This window comes from Caretta caretta, chromosome 26, assembly GCF_965140235.1.
Source record: "Caretta caretta isolate rCarCar2 chromosome 26, rCarCar1.hap1, whole genome shotgun sequence".
Classification (NCBI taxonomy): Eukaryota; Metazoa; Chordata; order Testudines; family Cheloniidae; genus Caretta; species Caretta caretta.
The window spans coordinates 6,750,565-6,766,424 of NC_134231.1; the positions used below are offsets into that span (position 1 = coordinate 6,750,565).

The following is a 15,860-nucleotide window of genomic DNA, read 5'->3' on the forward strand; positions in this document are numbered from 1 at the left end:
CGGTGGCTGGGGAGAGATTCCCCGGGGAGGGCACAGACAGGGTTCCTTCCTGCTGTGAGCCAGTGGTGGTGATTCACCCCAGACCTTTCGGTTAACACAAAGTGCCACAATTGGTCCTTAGAAATTTCCCATCACATTCCTGTCTTGCACTGATTTGATAACTACCCATTCCCCATTATCTTATTATCATCTCCCGGTTCCCATTGACTCATCGGCATCTCTCTGTTCCCACTGACACCCTTCCCTTTCCATTACCTAGCCAACGGTCACCTCTCCATTCCCCTTGATTTGGGTGCATGCGAGGTGAGCGCAGAACCAGAACAAGGCAGAATGTGCCATTGGGGGGGGCGAGGGCTTTGGGGATAGCAGCTGCTGAACTGCAGGGAGTGCACTCTCCATGTAAGGTCTTGACAGCGTGTGTCCATTAAAGTTCCCATGGTGCTTTTTGTTAGAATATGAGTGTCAGCTGTCAGGTTGTGGCAAGGGCTGATGCCATACATTTCCCCTGTTGGATACTGTGTTCCTTTTCATTTCATGTCCTGAAAGGGATGCTTTTGAACAGCTGCCCTGTTCTGTTCCAGAGGTGGTTACCTTTCAGTTGTAGGTGAAATGAGGTGTACTTTGTAGGATCAGTCAGTAAAGTTTGTAAAGCGCTGTGGGATCCTATTGGATCTAATCTGTTCATCCATTCTGCCCTCCATACTATCCATCCAGATTATATCTACCTATCCATCCCTCTTGCATTCCCCTCTCTCTCTATCTAGAGGCAGTTGTGCCTAATGGATAGACCACTGGACTGGGATTCAGGAGACCTGGGTTCTATTGCTTGTTGACCTTGGGCAAGTCACTTTGCCTCTCTGTGCCTCAGTTTCCCCATCTGTAAAATGGGGGTCACGCTACTGACCACCTTTGTAAAAGGCTTTAAGATCTACTGATACGTGTTATGTAAGAGGTAGGTATTATCATCTATCTACAGCCCTATATAAGTAGTTGCTCTCCCCCCCCCCGCAATTGTTTTTCCCCCTTTCTTTGTCCCATCCCATCCTCCGAGATGTGATCTTCAATGCAGGGAAAGAGCAGGCTGTAACCCGCTGAGCTGGATTGAATGCCTGTAAGTGGAAAATTCCTTTCTGTTGAGCGTAGATTCCGGCTCAACAGGTTTTGTTCACAGGACTTTTTTTTTTTTTTTTGGTTGATTCAAAAACTCATCCCTCGGGCATTTGTTCAGATCACATGGGCAGGTGTATAAGAATGGAACTTGCCTGCTCAGGCCAGTTCATATTTCGAGGACCTGGGAGATCCTACCAGCTGTTCCTGGGACACAGGAAGGCGGAGAGAACGTACAGCCACATGCGTTAAGGCAACAAGAACCAGCACGCAGGTAGGGGTGCCGGGCGCATTGCTTGGCTTTGAACCTTGGTTGCTGCTTTTAATGATTCTGCCTCCCTTTTTGTTGATGGTTAACCTGTATTCAAGGGGCTGAGCCTGCTCCATACTTAAATAAAAGGGAGTTCTGGGATGGAATTCAGCAGGAGTTAGGTCTTTCACTTGACTGGGGTGGGATGGGAGGGGGGTGCCTATGATGCAACTTCCGAGCACAGACTGATTCCTCGAGGGCGTGCAGAAGGGAGGTCTTTCTTTCTGGTAAAGCTACGTTCTGCATGGATAGAAGTGCCTCTTTAAAAGTGCGTGGGGCGAAGGGACATCTAGTTGTTCATATGCCTGGGATGTGGATTCAGATGTACTGACCCGATCCTCCTCTCCCATTGACTTCCGTGAGGGCTCAGCACCTTGCAGGATAGGCCTCTTGATGAGATTTGACCTGTTTGTGTACTCAGGGCCCGTATGCGCCGTGTGCAGGTTAATATGTGTGGAATACTGGCAGTACTTTTGATTAAGGGAGTTCCCTCATTTTTATCAGGACTCTAAGGGCCCTGCATAGAGAACAGGAGTCAGATACAATCACCCCTGCACAATGCAAAGGGAGCAGAGATGGACTCGGACATTAGGTCCAAACGCCCCAGCTGCCGAGGAAATTCTAACCTCTCTGGAATGGGATGAACCAGACAACTGATTCTGAGAAATTCACAGTCCATCGCCAGGTTCTGTGGCTTGGTCCCAGCTCCCTAGCTGATAATAATACTCAGCACTTAGAGTCCATGGATCTCAAACTGCTTTAGAAAAGTGGCTATCATTATCCCAGTTACAGATGGGGAAACTGAAGCATGGACTGGGGCTGTGACTTGCTCAAAGCCACTCAGTGAGACAGGAATAGAAACCATGCATCCCAATCCTTCATTCAGTGTCTTACCCACTGGTTACATTTCACTCAGCAGTTAAATCAGTTAAAAAAACTCAGAAGTAGCAGGGCTGTCTCAGCTCTGAGACTCCAGGAAGGATGATCTAGTGAGTAGGGCACTGGATGGGGGCTTGAGACCTGGGTTCAATTCTGGTTCAGCCGCAGACTTTCTGTGTGACCCTGAGTAAGTCACTTAATCTACCCTGTGCCTCAATTTGCCAGCTGTAAAAGGGGATGACACTTCCCTGTCTGCCAGGGATGTTGAGAGGATGAAATCCATTGATCATTTTGAGGTGCTCAGGTACTATGGTAATAAGAGCCATATAAGACAGACAGCTAGCGATGTCACCCATTGAACTTTGGAGAGAATAGGCTCTGGTCCTGCTCACCCTACCCTGGGGAGCAGGAGAAAATCTCCAGCACTATCCAGAAGGCGAGGCAGAGGCTATGTTACAAAACTGAAGCCAGTGGGCCCAGGGAAGGGTTTAGTAGCAAATGCTAAGAGGGCTCCCAGGCTTGTAGCCCAACAGGCCACTTTAAAAGATCATTTTAAAAGAAATATTTCAAATGCTTCAGGAGCTATCAAGTTGTGCAGATTATTCAATAAAAGGGGTAGCCAGTTGTTTGACTGCACTCGCGGTTCGTTCTTACAAATGCTCAAGAGACCAATTAACCTAACTTAGGCAAATGTTTTGTCTAAAGAATCATAGAATATCAGGGATGGAAGGGACCTCAGGAGGTCATCTAGTTCAACCCCCTGCTCAATACAGGACTAATCCCCAATTTTTGCCCCAGATCCCTAAATGGCCCCCTCGAAGATTGAACTCACAACCATGGGTTTAGTGGGCTAATGCTCAAACCACTGAGCTAACCCTGTACCAAAGAAAAACAGTACACTATGAAAAGAAGACATACATACCTCCTTCTGGGGAGCAAATTCTCACAGTGTGTTCTCCTTCTGCAGGAGGTGCGCTTCCAAGATATGCATTTCAGCTAGTTGTATTTATAGGATGACGTCACAAACTACAAATCTTTTGAACATCGCTAAAATCCAACCCACCAGTTCCTAAGAGTTGCTTAGCTTGTGGTCTTGTTGTGTAATTTTCTTATCTCTGATTGGACACTGCATTCCAAACCATTTGTGTGTGGAGGTACATCCCACCCTGTGCTCGGACACACCATTCATGCATCTTGGCTCTCACAGGCTTCCTGTTTTCTAATGCCAAAGCTGACTTCAGCTTTGCAAAGTGTTGTGGGATACTTGACATGGGTGAGCAGAACTGTCCGGAGATCATAATACATTCAGTTAACATAACGTCCCAACACTTAGATATCTATATTAATACTGTGCACATAATACCTATTAATATGGCGTATACGATGCCTAACATGTATGTACTGGCTAACAATATTGGACCTGATCCTGATCTTATGGAAGTCTTTCAATTGGATTTCAATGGCCACAGAAACAGGCCAGTTTGTAGCCTATCTAGCTACAAGATATTACCGTTACCCTCATCCTCCATTGCCTCGTGTTGTTTGTTACGCTCACTTGTTGCCCCTTGTCTTGGTTTATATTATAAGCTCTTTGAGGCAGAACCATGTCTCCCTATGTGTCTCTAGTCTAGAGGGTATAGCCCTATGGCTCTGGTTTAGAATAGGCCTTATAGAACTAAAATGGTTAATTGATTATTATTAATTATTATTATTATACATACAAAGTGCCTCCATTTTTGTGTGTGTTTGTTTATACAAAGAACAAGACATTCAACTTAACAAATGCAGAACATGTCTTAAACACCATGCATTTCCTTTTCCCTCCAAAATCCAGCCAACAGCCCTGATTCGCTTTGGCTTTTGAGGCAGAGGAGATGGTTTAACGTCCCCCTCCAACTTTTTCCCACCAGCTCTGTCACGGGATCATAGCCGTTAGAGCCAGAGAGCTTTCTGGGTACGTCTACACTGCCGTTAACACCCATGACCGGCCCATGTCAGCAGGACCTGAGTCCCAGAGCTCAGGCTCCAGCCCAAGCCTGAATGTCTACACTGCCATTTTACAGCCCGAGTCAGGAATACTGGCCAGCCGTGAGTGTTTAATTGTAGTGTGAACATATCTTCTAAGTCTGTGCCTGCCTTCTGTGGGAATTGCAGGTGCTTAGCGCCCCTGTAGCAGGAGGCAGGAGGAAAGTAGGGGGCGTTATCTGGCACATTCAGAAGCAAACTGGAAGAAGGATTCTCTCCAGAGGCAGCTCTGCTTAGCCTGCTTCCATTTCTTCTGCACTTCTTTCCCCACAACCCTCTTGGCCTTTATTGCTATTGGAGACGGTTGCTTGGAAACGGGATCTTCATTTTTTTCCTTCTTCTTTATGTGCAAATTTAAGACTGGGGACACAGGCCCCAACGAGAGCCCTAGAGAACGAAGCCCACGATGGGTCCACAGAGCAGGGAGTGGGGTAAGGAGCCTCACGCGCCCACCCTGGGAATTCAGTGTCCATTCAAGACTTGGCCTCAAGAAGGGGGCCGGCTAGGGTTGGTCTCGACTGGGATTTAAAGGTGCACAGCCCCTCCTCCCACCCCCACGTCAGCCAGGAGGAGTCACTGTCCTGCTAAGTCCCTGCTGGGCGCATGAGGGAGACTGGAGCGGGCGTTGGAACAAGCAGAGGTTTCGCAGAGGCAGCCACTCCGTTATCTTACTGTCAAGCCTGTAAATGAAAAAGAGAGTTCAGCGTTTCAGGCCCCAGCTCGATGGAGCCCAGGCTAGAGAGTATGAGGCAGGGCTGAGTTCTCACCCCAGGAAGACACTGACTCCCTCTGAGGCCTTATATTATTATTACTCATGCACCTGGAGGCTCCCACTGAGATCAGCGCTTTGTACATACACACGCTCAGAGACAGCCCCCTCCCTGAAGAGCTTGCAGTCTCAATAGACAAAGCGTGGGAGGAAAGCAACATTATTATTTTTTCCTTAAACCAACGGGATTTGGCCAAGGTCCCATAGTGAGTCTGGAGAGTGGCCGTACCAGGAATAGAACCCAGAGCCCCAACCTTTCCTCTCCCCTCTCTGGGCCTCAGTTTCCCCCAGCTGTAAAAAGCAAGGAGAAGGATCATCCTATTAAGCTGCCTCACAGATGCTTTGTGCAAATTAATTCATTGCTGAGCATTTTGGAGCTGAAAAGTGTGAGGTACCCACTGGCAATATCATCCTCCTATTTTTGTGCTGCTGTCCCCAGCAATAAAAAGCCCAGGGAGAGAGAAAAGCAGAGAGCACGGGGCGCGCTATTATAAGCAGAACGGTCTCCAAATAGAAAGCTTTTCACAGGTTTTTATGAGACGTCAGCAGCTCTTAATACTGCATGAAGCTGTGAATCCTGTATGAAGCCGCAGTTCAGTGGGGAGTCAGACCTGTAAATGTTTCATACCGGCAGCTGCAGCTCTCCCTGCAGGCTCCGAGTTTGTCGTGCATGCTCAGAACCAGGCTGGGGCTGGCGGCAGAACACAGCCGTAGAAGCCGCGGTTTGCACGATGCTGTATAAAGAACTGCTTCTTAACTGGTCACTGCAGACTCAAGCCTGCTCTCACATTGGCCTAGGATTTGGCCAATCCCCTTCCCGAGGGCCACGGGTTTTTGGTCTCAGTGCTGGAGTAACTAGGTGGAATTCTCTGGCCTGTGTTACATAGGAGGTCAGATGGTCTGTTGGTCCCTTCTGGCCTTAAACCCTAAGAATCTGACAATGGACCTATGAAATTCCACCCCAGTATGAATGACAGTATGAGCTACACATTGGGTGCCAGTTGGTCAGACAATGGGAAAGTGGCAAAGTCACGAAACCTGCACTGACATAGGACCATATTCAGCCCTTGACCTCAGCAGGTGCAAATTCTGCCGAATCAGGGTTAAAGCAATGACTGGGTTTGACCCTGGGCTTGCTGGGTAAGGTGTAGGATACATTAAAAAGGGACCGGCTACTTTATCTTACATCCTTCCATTAGGTGCTTTTCTTGCTACACCTCCCATCAGTGAAAAGCACACCCATTTTGCACCCCTATTAAATGACAAACTGGTGCAAATCACCTGATTTTGCCACTGACACCTGTGTCCTGACCAGCTCATGCCCTGTGCATCTTTAATACGATGGAAGAGGCCCCAAGCAAAGTCAGAGCCTCACCTTGTCTCTCTAATATCTGGGGACTGACATGGCTACAGCTACACTGCATGCCATCCAGAGCTGGCACCGTATGAATGGCATTACTTTGGAGATACAATGGAAGACCGACGGCTGGACGATAGCTTTCAATGACTGCCTGGCCGAGGGGACTTTCCTCCATCCTCCTCCCACACCTGAGCCCACGAAAGGGTGGGGACCATGCGGGCAGCTCACCTGACTGCAACAAGAAACAAAGTGGTGTGCGAACAGACTGGAAGGACAATGCTGCTGCCGACCTACTGCAAGGGAGATTGAATCCTGGATGCTAAGGCAAGAGAGGCAGGTCGTGCTGCCAGGGTGGACTGGCATGTGAGCTTTGATCTTCCATTCTAACCTAAGGATCATAAGAACGGTCATGCTGGATCAGACCAACGGTCCATCTAGCCCAGTACCCAGTCTCCCGACAGTGGCTGGTGCCAGAGGCAATGACCAGAACAGGGTAATTATCAAGTGATCCATCCCCTGTTGTCTAGTCCCAGCTTCTGGCAGTCCTCCTTCCCGTATTCCAGCCGGCCGTCTTGTTTTGAAAAGGTTCCCTTGCATTGCTGCAAACATCTGTTGCTTGTCTAGCTCCCATGAGGGTTACGTCTCCAAGCAGGCATTCTAGCTCTGGAGGAGCCAAAGTAAGACATGGAGGAGCTGAAGCTGGGGACCCAGTGTCTGGGTAATGGGGCCAGGGGGCTCACCCCTATGAAAAGCAGAGGCCCAGAGCCTAGCGCTAAGAAGGGGACGCTACCAGAGAGACGGTGTGAAGCAGAGCATGCCCTTTGAAAGTGTGACCAAGAGCTTACAACTAAACAGACATGTCGGATCCCGAGTAGGAGAGATGAAGGATTATTACACCTCCAGACCACTGCTGCATCTGGCCCAGATATTTCCATGGGAGAGGCACCCGCTTACTGCAGGCTGTGTATTTTCGAGTCAGGTTTTCATTCCCACGAGCCCCGTGGAGCCAAGGCAGGTACATGAAAGGCAGCCAGAGCCTGTTCAGCTCTGCACATCATCAGCAGAATTGCCTATTTCCTTCCCATTGCAAAGAGTTCATCGCTGGACGATGCCTGGGGCAGAAAGAACCCAGCTGGATTTGCAGCTCTCAGGTGGAGATTGTGGCACTAACAGTTAGAGTATCATCCTTCCATTTGTAACCTGAGTCAATCAGATCTGGAACCAGCGAGTGGGAATCGATGTTGGCAGTCACTCCTCTGACAGAGTCTGATTGACCTTTTCATGAGGAGGCTTGTTTCGGGGATGTTTATAGCTTGGAGATGCTTCTGCTCTTCCAAGAGAAATGATCTTGTGCTCAGAATGGAGAATCCATAGTGATTCTAACTCCCATTCTGGGTTTCATCCTCTGCCATACCCCTGCCCCGCTGCAGCTGTGATCCAGCTAAGAAGAGCACAGGCTGTCTTACCACTTGTGTGGGAGACCTCCAAGGGAAATCTACATGACGTAGGACATGATGCTGGTGATTCAACAGGAGGTTCTTTGCTTCAGTGCCTCAGTATTAACTGAACGTTCCAGCAGGGTGTTAGCAGGTGCTGGATTTTGGATGGGACACGAAACCAAGATTGATCACTCACGTTTATTCAATAGCCCACGGCACGTTGTTGAAGAGTTGGGGTGTCCTGGCCAAATCCCAGCGCTGGTGATTGCATTCCATCTACTTACCGTGTCTCCCCCTGCAGTTTCAATTTGCTGCAGGATTCTTCTCTGCTGTCTGTCCCAAACTGTTAAACAGCATCGCCATATACAGTTGAAACAGCAGCTCCACTTCACCCCAGGGGTGGCTGTATGTCAGTGACAGGTAAACTGATCATGGTGTGCAGTTTTGCATGAATCTTTGTAAGTCTAACATGCATTCACGCAGGAAGCCAGGAACGGCCGGACTAGAGCACACCAATGGTGTGTCTAATCGAGTGTGCTGTCTCTGGGATGGAGCTTGCCGTGGTGGTGGGATTCCACCTTGGAGAGATGCTCTTTTACCTTCTTCTGGTGAGGGGTGTGGCCTGGTGTTGCTGTTGCAGCTGTCCCAAGGGCTCCAGACTGGGAATATCTGAGAGAGGCTGAACTGTTAATTGTTAGCAGGACCAGAACTGGTACCTTTAAATGTGAACGAGTCCCAGCCCAAAGGCCCCGGGCACCTTATTGTATGAGTGGCTCTATATGCTCGGGGAGTGGCTGGGGCTATTATCCCCGGTCATCGTCCCAGCTGTAGTTGATAAGGGGGGCTCTGGCACAGTGGCACCGTCTTGCACCCAGTTGACCTCACGCCCCCCCTACCCGCACTGTCATGGCACCGTTTTATCTGTGACATCAGCTCAGCCCTCCTGGTGCTCTGCAGCGCTGGCTCGACTCGCCCTCCCGTGGCACCGGTTCCATCTCCCTGGTGCCATGCTCTGCAGCCCAGCATCCCTTTCCCGCTCTCCTCATTTCACTTACAGCTGGGCTAGGCTCTGTGATTTTGCAAAGTGCTTGCTTGATACTTTTATTGCCTGCTGGGCCCGAATGGATATTAAGTCCATAAAGCCATCCATCTGAGATGCCATCTCTCTCCCCAGCCAGCCAGCTCATTAGACTATCTCAGTAATGGGAGTAGACTGAATTAGCCCAGCACTGGACCAGTTCTCGTTGAAGGGGTTACTAGAGTTCACGTGAATGCTTAGCGGCTGGTGCACTGTGCAAGGGGACCGCAGGTGGCTTCTGCCAGGAGGAAAAGCAGGCAGGATTTTGCTTTGTTGTGTAACAAAATCAAACCTCTTTGTGCATTTCAAGGAATGATTTTATCCACCGTTCCCAGTAATATCCCCCGCAGGATTTGGACTTGACTGGGGTTCACGTCCTCTGATCTTTCCTTTAGATTTGGGTTCTCAAAGTAAAACGCAGCCGAAACTAGCTGAGTTTCACAGCAACCTATAAATCAACCCGGCTTTGCTAAAAACTGCCCCAGTCTCACACACAACTTGTCCCGCGTTTGCTGGAGACTCTCCCCAGGTTTACTTAATTCATGACCCAGCCTTGCTTAAAACTCAGCCTCAAGCTCCCTCCAAACAGTTTCCAAATCTCTGTGACTGAAAGTCTGGCTGGTGCAGCAGTTGCTCCTTTGTATCAGGGCTCCAGCTTGCCAGCCCTGCCCCTGATGTGTTTAGAAACTGTTGATATAGCAACTGAATAGAGAGAGGAGGAGAAAATACCTCTTGTGCTCCTTCACTCCAGAGTTCAGACGAGGGAAACTTTAGACAAAATAAACAAGCGAGAGGGCTCATTGGTCTGCTTTGAACTCTGGGGCACTGGGTTTTGCTTAGGTCACAAACAAACGGAGTGTAATGCTCTCAGCGAAAGCTGTCCAACACATAGTGATTTGAGCGAGGGACGGGGAGCCAAGATTCCTGGGTTCTAGTCCTGGCTCAGCCACTGACTTGGGCAAGTCACTTCCTCTCTCTGAGCCTCAGTTTTCCCATCTGTAAAATGGAGATAAGACTGCCCCACCTCCTTGGAAGAAAATCAACCTTAATGAAAGTCTGTAACGTGCTTTGAGATCCTCAGATGAAAGCGTAAAACAAATGCAGTTTAGAATGATGACTGGAAATAGTGCTGGTCCCTACACATCCCCTGCTGTGGGGTTCTTAAGAACTGTGCCATGTGAAGAAATTAGGGAAGAAAGAAACGGATTTTAAGTTCAGCGTCACTGAGAATTTTCCTCCCCATTACCCGAGACTGTGCAGCAAGGTCAATGGGCAGCCCTGAGTCTTTGTCTTGCTGCGTTAGAACTGGATTTTAAAGAGCCCAGTATCCAACATGCAAGAGTGATGATCTAGGATCTCCCCGTCCAGGGGCTGCCTCTGCCCATGGGGAGGGAGGGGGCATCCTGCGGAGAGCCGGGGAGGGAGGAGTTCCAGGTCAACTCATCTCACCTGCGCCTTTTCCACCTCTCCTTTCAGAGCCTGCTGAGAAGAGAAAGCGATGGAAACCCGAGCCAAAGCCCACCACGCCGTGAAGAAGACCAGGATGGATTACAGCTCGTAAGTACCTAGCTCACTCCTGTTTTCCTCCTTAGTGGTTTGTAGCTCTTGCTAGACATTCACATGGTCAGTCCAGATTTGGTCCAGTCTTATTTTCCTAGCTGGACCCACAAGGTGCCCAAGGATTCCGCTCATTGTGTCCCGTTTAATGTACCCCCTGTCTGTATCTCCAGATGCCTTACGGAGAAGGCCCAGCTTGTTGCTGGCAGATGGATACCCACTGGTGATTAGCTCATAGCAAGGCTTGGAGGTGGGTAGGGCAAGTTCTATGCCCTGGGAATGCAGAAAGCTGAAGGGTTCCCGGCTCCAGCCAGCCAGGATACAAGAAAGGCAAAGGCTGCTGTGAATTCAGAGGATACCCCCAAAGGAATCTGCAACACTTCACCCCCCCACCACTCCAATTTAGACGTGGTTGTTTCACAACAAAGCTCAGCACCTTTTTTAGTTTAGCCTGGCATATTGCCCAGGCACCCTAGTGCCTTAAAATCACCTGCTCCGCAGGATGAATTCCCCATACTATCGCTGAGCTCGGGTGCATATGACACCCCCTTCCTGCACGGGGGCCTGCACTTTAAGTTCTCCAGGACGATGTGTTGAGGGTTCCTTCGTGCGGACTCATGGAAACGTCAGCCTGTGCAAGGCAGAGAGTGGGTCTGATTTGAGGGGAAAGAGGATGGTGCTTCCTGGGCACTCACATTCATGTTACTGCTTGGGAATGCAGCCCAGCTGGCCCGGCCAACAACCTCCCTCTGCCTCAGTGCATGGTCAGCTACCCCCCTTCCTATCAGAATAGGCAGAGAACCTGTTCCTCCAACACAGCCTGCGGCAGCTCTCTGCCCGTTTGAACTTTACCGGAAGGCACAGTTCTTCATGACCACACCCAGAGCTGACTCAGCTCAGCCTGTTGAGCGCTGACAGGGCTTTGGCAGCTAGCACCAAGCTCTCCAGAGGAAGAGGAACTGAGCTTTGCAGGACTCCCCACCAGGCCCAGGCCACAGCAGGTGAGGGATGTAGGGAGGTTGGAGGAAGAGTATTTATCAGTGACTTGAATTTCTTTGTGAAGTCACCGCACATACTGCTGGGCAGGGACTCCATGGGGCTTCTGGGTAACAGAGAATGCAGCACTGGCTCCGGGTAGAGGCCTGGGATTCTGGACAACAGAGAATGTGGGGCTGGGGCTGGGTAGGGGGCTGGAGGGTTTCTGGGTCCAAGAGATGGTCACGGTATACAAGCCTCGAGAGAGTCAATCGGTCGTGTGTGTTGCGAGAAGGGCACTTCGGGAAGCTGGTAGCAAAGCTGGCTGTTTGCCCTCTCCGCCTTCCTGACATCCTTTCATTTGCCTGTTCAGTGCCGGGGGGTGTTCATAACCCTTCCGCACACAACTCCCCAGTTTGACCTGTGGCTGCTGTGATGTCTGGACGAAAAGCTCAGTGTGTGTATTTGGGTTTGGAGCTATTTGACTGGGAGCGAGGGTGATTATAAAGCAGGGCAGATGGGAGCCTTTTGGGACAAGTTCAAGAGGCTTATATCAGAGAGAGACACTGGCACACAGAGTAAACTGCATTTTAATTACAGCTGTGATAAAACAGCAGACGTGGGGGAGGGGAGGGGATGCTGCTGCTTCTGCTTTGCATTGGATCCAGTTACTGACTCACAGCTGGAGCTCCAAGGGCAGCGTAGGCTCATGCTTGGCTGTTCTCTCTCAGCCCAGCCAGAGACCCCTTTGTCTGAGGCAGTGATGAGACTGTAAGAAGGGCTGGGGCTTCTGGTGAACTAGGCTCGTGATCAGTCTTCCAGGAAGGGACAAGCGGGGAAGAGGAAAAAGCTCACGTTCCTGCTCCATCAGCTAGGCAGTGCCTGCATTTTACATACACCCTGGCTGGATAATAATTTGGGATGGGAGAAATCCACGTGCTGATACTCAGAGCTTCAAATGTCCATCAGAAATAGGTGGATGGATAAAGCTTTAGGCCTTCTGAACGGAAATGAACTATCTGCAGATTCTCTCTCTCTCACACACACACACACACACACACACCTGTCAGGGATGGTCTAGGTATACTTAATCCTGCCTCAGCATGGAAGATTAGACTAGGTGACCTCTCGAGGTCCCTCCTGGCCTTACATTTCTATGAGTCTATCCATCTGTCAGTCCGTCACCATCGGTACTCCTCTGTCCATCCATCCATCACCATAGATATTCATCCATCCATCAGTCACCATAGGTACTCCTCTCTCCATCCATCTCTCTGTCTCTCTTTGCTTTCATACTGCTCTCTTTGTGGTATCACACCTGAGCACCTCATCATAACGATCTTAGCCCCTACTGGCCATTCACTTCCTACTCACAGGACACTGGGGAATTATGGGCCTGACTTAACCAGCCGTACGCACTGCAGCTGTAGCCAGGGGGTGGGGAAAGGTGGTTCCTCTAGAACAGAATCTAGACCTTACATCTGGAGTGCAGCTGAGATGAGAACCCCCAATGTGCCAACGTTCCTGGACTAGTCCCTACAGCCTCTCCTGTTGGAAGACACTTCCAGAGGAATATCTGTGGACTTCTCTAGAGTCAGTACTCTGCCTCTGTTCTATACAGCACCTCCTGCTGAGGGACTGGAGTAGCTGATAACTTCTACCCCATTCCCTACAATGGTTCCTCCTTAGAGAGGCTAGGACTGGAATAACTGAATTCCCCTCCATGCGACATCCTTCCCTGTGGTGCCTTCTACTGGGAGAAGCAGGGACTGGAGTAGCTATGGGCTTCCCCACAGTCAGCATTCCTGGGCCAGTCCCTGCAGCACCTCCCACTTGGCCTCCCCCATAGCGAATGCTCTGGCAACAGTCCCTGAAGTGCCCCGCGGCCAGCGCTCTGGCATCGTTGCCTGTAGCACCTCCTGTTGGCAGAAGCTGGGAACGGAAAAGCAGTGAGCTCATCCAGAGCTGGCATTCTTTCGCCGTTATCTGCTGGCTGGGCCTTGCCTCGCTCTTCACTCCCGCACAGCCAGTGCTCCTACGCCATTTCCGGCGGCACCTCCTGCCGGGAGAAGCTGAGACTGGAGTAGCAGCGGGAATGTGCTTGTTTGAGCTGTTTTTTTCAGTGCCAACGGTACAGCCTGGAGGTTTTGACCAAAAGCCACAATTGTGCTTTTGTCTTGCTTCAGACGGTGGGGAGTCACTCCGGAATTAAACTGATCGTAAAGCTGCCAGGAACTTTTATGCCACAATTAAGCACCTGCTACGACAGAGCAAATAAGCCAAATCATGCGGCTGGCAAGCAAGCTTTACGTGTTCCTTCCCCGTGACCCACTCGAAGACGGAAGCTAAAAGCAGCAGCTAGGCTGCTTGCAGTTTTCATTCCAGCCCAAATGCAGGGAAATTAATAGCTTTTCCCAAGAAGTCGACAGCCTCATTGCTAGCTTCCATGGTCCCAGTGGAATACGGAGACTCACCAGGGAGAAGCATATGCCAGACTTAAAAAACAAAAGGACCCCCCCCCCACCCCAGACAAGTACTCCAGATTCCTTCTGCTATGGAGAGAGAGATTCCTGTCTTACGAGTTAGGTGAGGAACGGCGTGGGGCAGATGAGCAATGGTGCTGAGGAGAGTTGCGGGGGGGGGGCCGTTCTGGCACGGTAATGTTAGGAGCTGCTGGATGTCTGTGTGACTGGACTGCAAAGGTGCGAGGTGAGGCAGATGCTGGAGCGGTGACGCTAGCTGACGCTGCATTGCATCAATGCCAGGCCTTTGAGCGGTTCTGAGGGATCGTGGCTGGCCGGATCCTAACGGGAAGGGAACAGGAGCCGGGGTTATTTTGGTTAGGCACAGGGGAGGTGGGGGGGGGGGGGAAAGCCTTGAGAAGGACAATGAGGCATCACATGATCTGGATATGATGGGGCACAGCAGCTGGCCTGGGCTGCGGGGAAGCAAAGCTGCTTCTCATTGGTCAGGCCGCAGAGATGACGTTGAGTTTTTACTTTCTCGGCTCTGTCCTTGGATTGTGAGGCAGCCAGAGGGGGCAGCACAGAGGGGCTGGGGGGAGCTGAGCTGGGGAGAGGGACCGCAGAGATGAGTCTGGGGGGGAGGCAGTGGAGCGGTGTGAGACGGGTGCAGTGGGAAGATCATGGGGTGGGTGGAGCTGGGAGTGAGCAGAGTGAGAAGGAGCCAGGGAGCTGGGTCAGTGAGAGGGGGCTACTCACCTTGTTAGGTGCTGGTGGAGCTGAGCGACCCGAGGAGCCTGTCTGTTGTAAAGATGCATAGCTTCCAGGGCCAGAAGGAACCATTAGATCAGCTAGTCTGACCTCCTGTGTAACACAGGCTGGAGAATTCCTCCTGCTACCCCTGCACTGGTCCCAGGCACAGGCAGATTTCCGCATGCTGCCTCAACCCACACCTCCAGGTAGGAAGAGAGTTCAGTCTGTGACCTGTCCCATCACTGGCATCTCTGCAGAGACGACCAGCAAGGCGGAAGAGGGCGAAGTCAAACCAGCTTTTGTACCAAGCCTCCACTAAGCAGAGGACTGAGAACCCCCCAAGCTGTTTTGCACAGGTCAGGTGCCAATCTCCATCGCTGCTCATACCCACGCAGGCCTGGTTTGAACCAGTGACCTTGAAGTGTAAAGATCTCTATCCCAATGCAGCTCCCTTGAGCCATCCAGAAACTCCTCTGAGCCCCAACCCCACTAGTGACTGGGTGAGGGGTCTCCCTATCAGAGCTGCCCCTGTCCCGATCAATGCAGCATCCTTCACCAGAACCCCCTGGGACACTGCCAGTGGCAGTCCAGCCTGCAAAATATACTTCTGAGGGCATTCTGCACCAAAAAATTTAAAATTCTGCACCAAAAAATGTAAAATTCTGCACACAATATTTTAAAATTCTGAAAAATTCTGCAAATTATATCTGTCAATAAATAAATGTGGAGGCTCCAGCATGGCAGTGGGGAGCAGATGCCACTGACTGCACAGAGGTAGGAGATCACCCTGCGCCCCCTCTCCCCCGGACATGGACTCGGCGGTAGAGTTGCACCCAACCCTGACACAGCGCAAGGACCAGGACTGTCCCAGAAACACCCCGGGGCCCTGCCACTCCGTGCCAAGCACAGTAGATGTAGGCAGGCAGGCTCAGCCCAGCAAGATCTAGATATGGATGAGCTTACTGTAGGAAGATCCAGGTGTGGGGTGAGAGGGTTCTGTGTGGGGCAATCTGGGTGCGGGCGGCTTGGTGGGGGGTCCGGGTGCGAGGGAGATCTGGATGAACAGGGGCTCGTTGTGGGGGGAGGGGGTTCTGGGTGCAGTTGAAGGTGGCTGGAGCTCAGGGCTCAGCGGGGGGGTCCAGGTGC

General features: G+C 50.9%; 1 protein-coding gene across 2 annotated transcripts in view; it reads left to right on the forward strand.

Moving 5' to 3' along the window:
* Positions 1 to 1,285: 1,285 nt before the first annotated feature.
* Positions 1,286 to 15,860, forward strand: part of RHOBTB2 (Rho related BTB domain containing 2) — a 29,856-nt gene continuing 15,281 nt past the window's right edge. Inside the window, exons 1-2 of one of the 2 annotated variants that reach the window (XM_048829315.2) lie at positions 1,286 to 1,381; positions 10,444 to 10,524. In XM_048829315.2, coding sequence (XP_048685272.1) covers positions 10,466 to 10,524 — 59 coding nt within the window. In that variant the 5' untranslated portion in view covers positions 1,286 to 1,381; positions 10,444 to 10,465. Of the gene's footprint in view, positions 1,382 to 10,443; positions 10,525 to 11,462; positions 11,526 to 15,860 lie in introns of those variants that run through there. The other variant, XM_048829318.2, reaches the window with a different exon arrangement.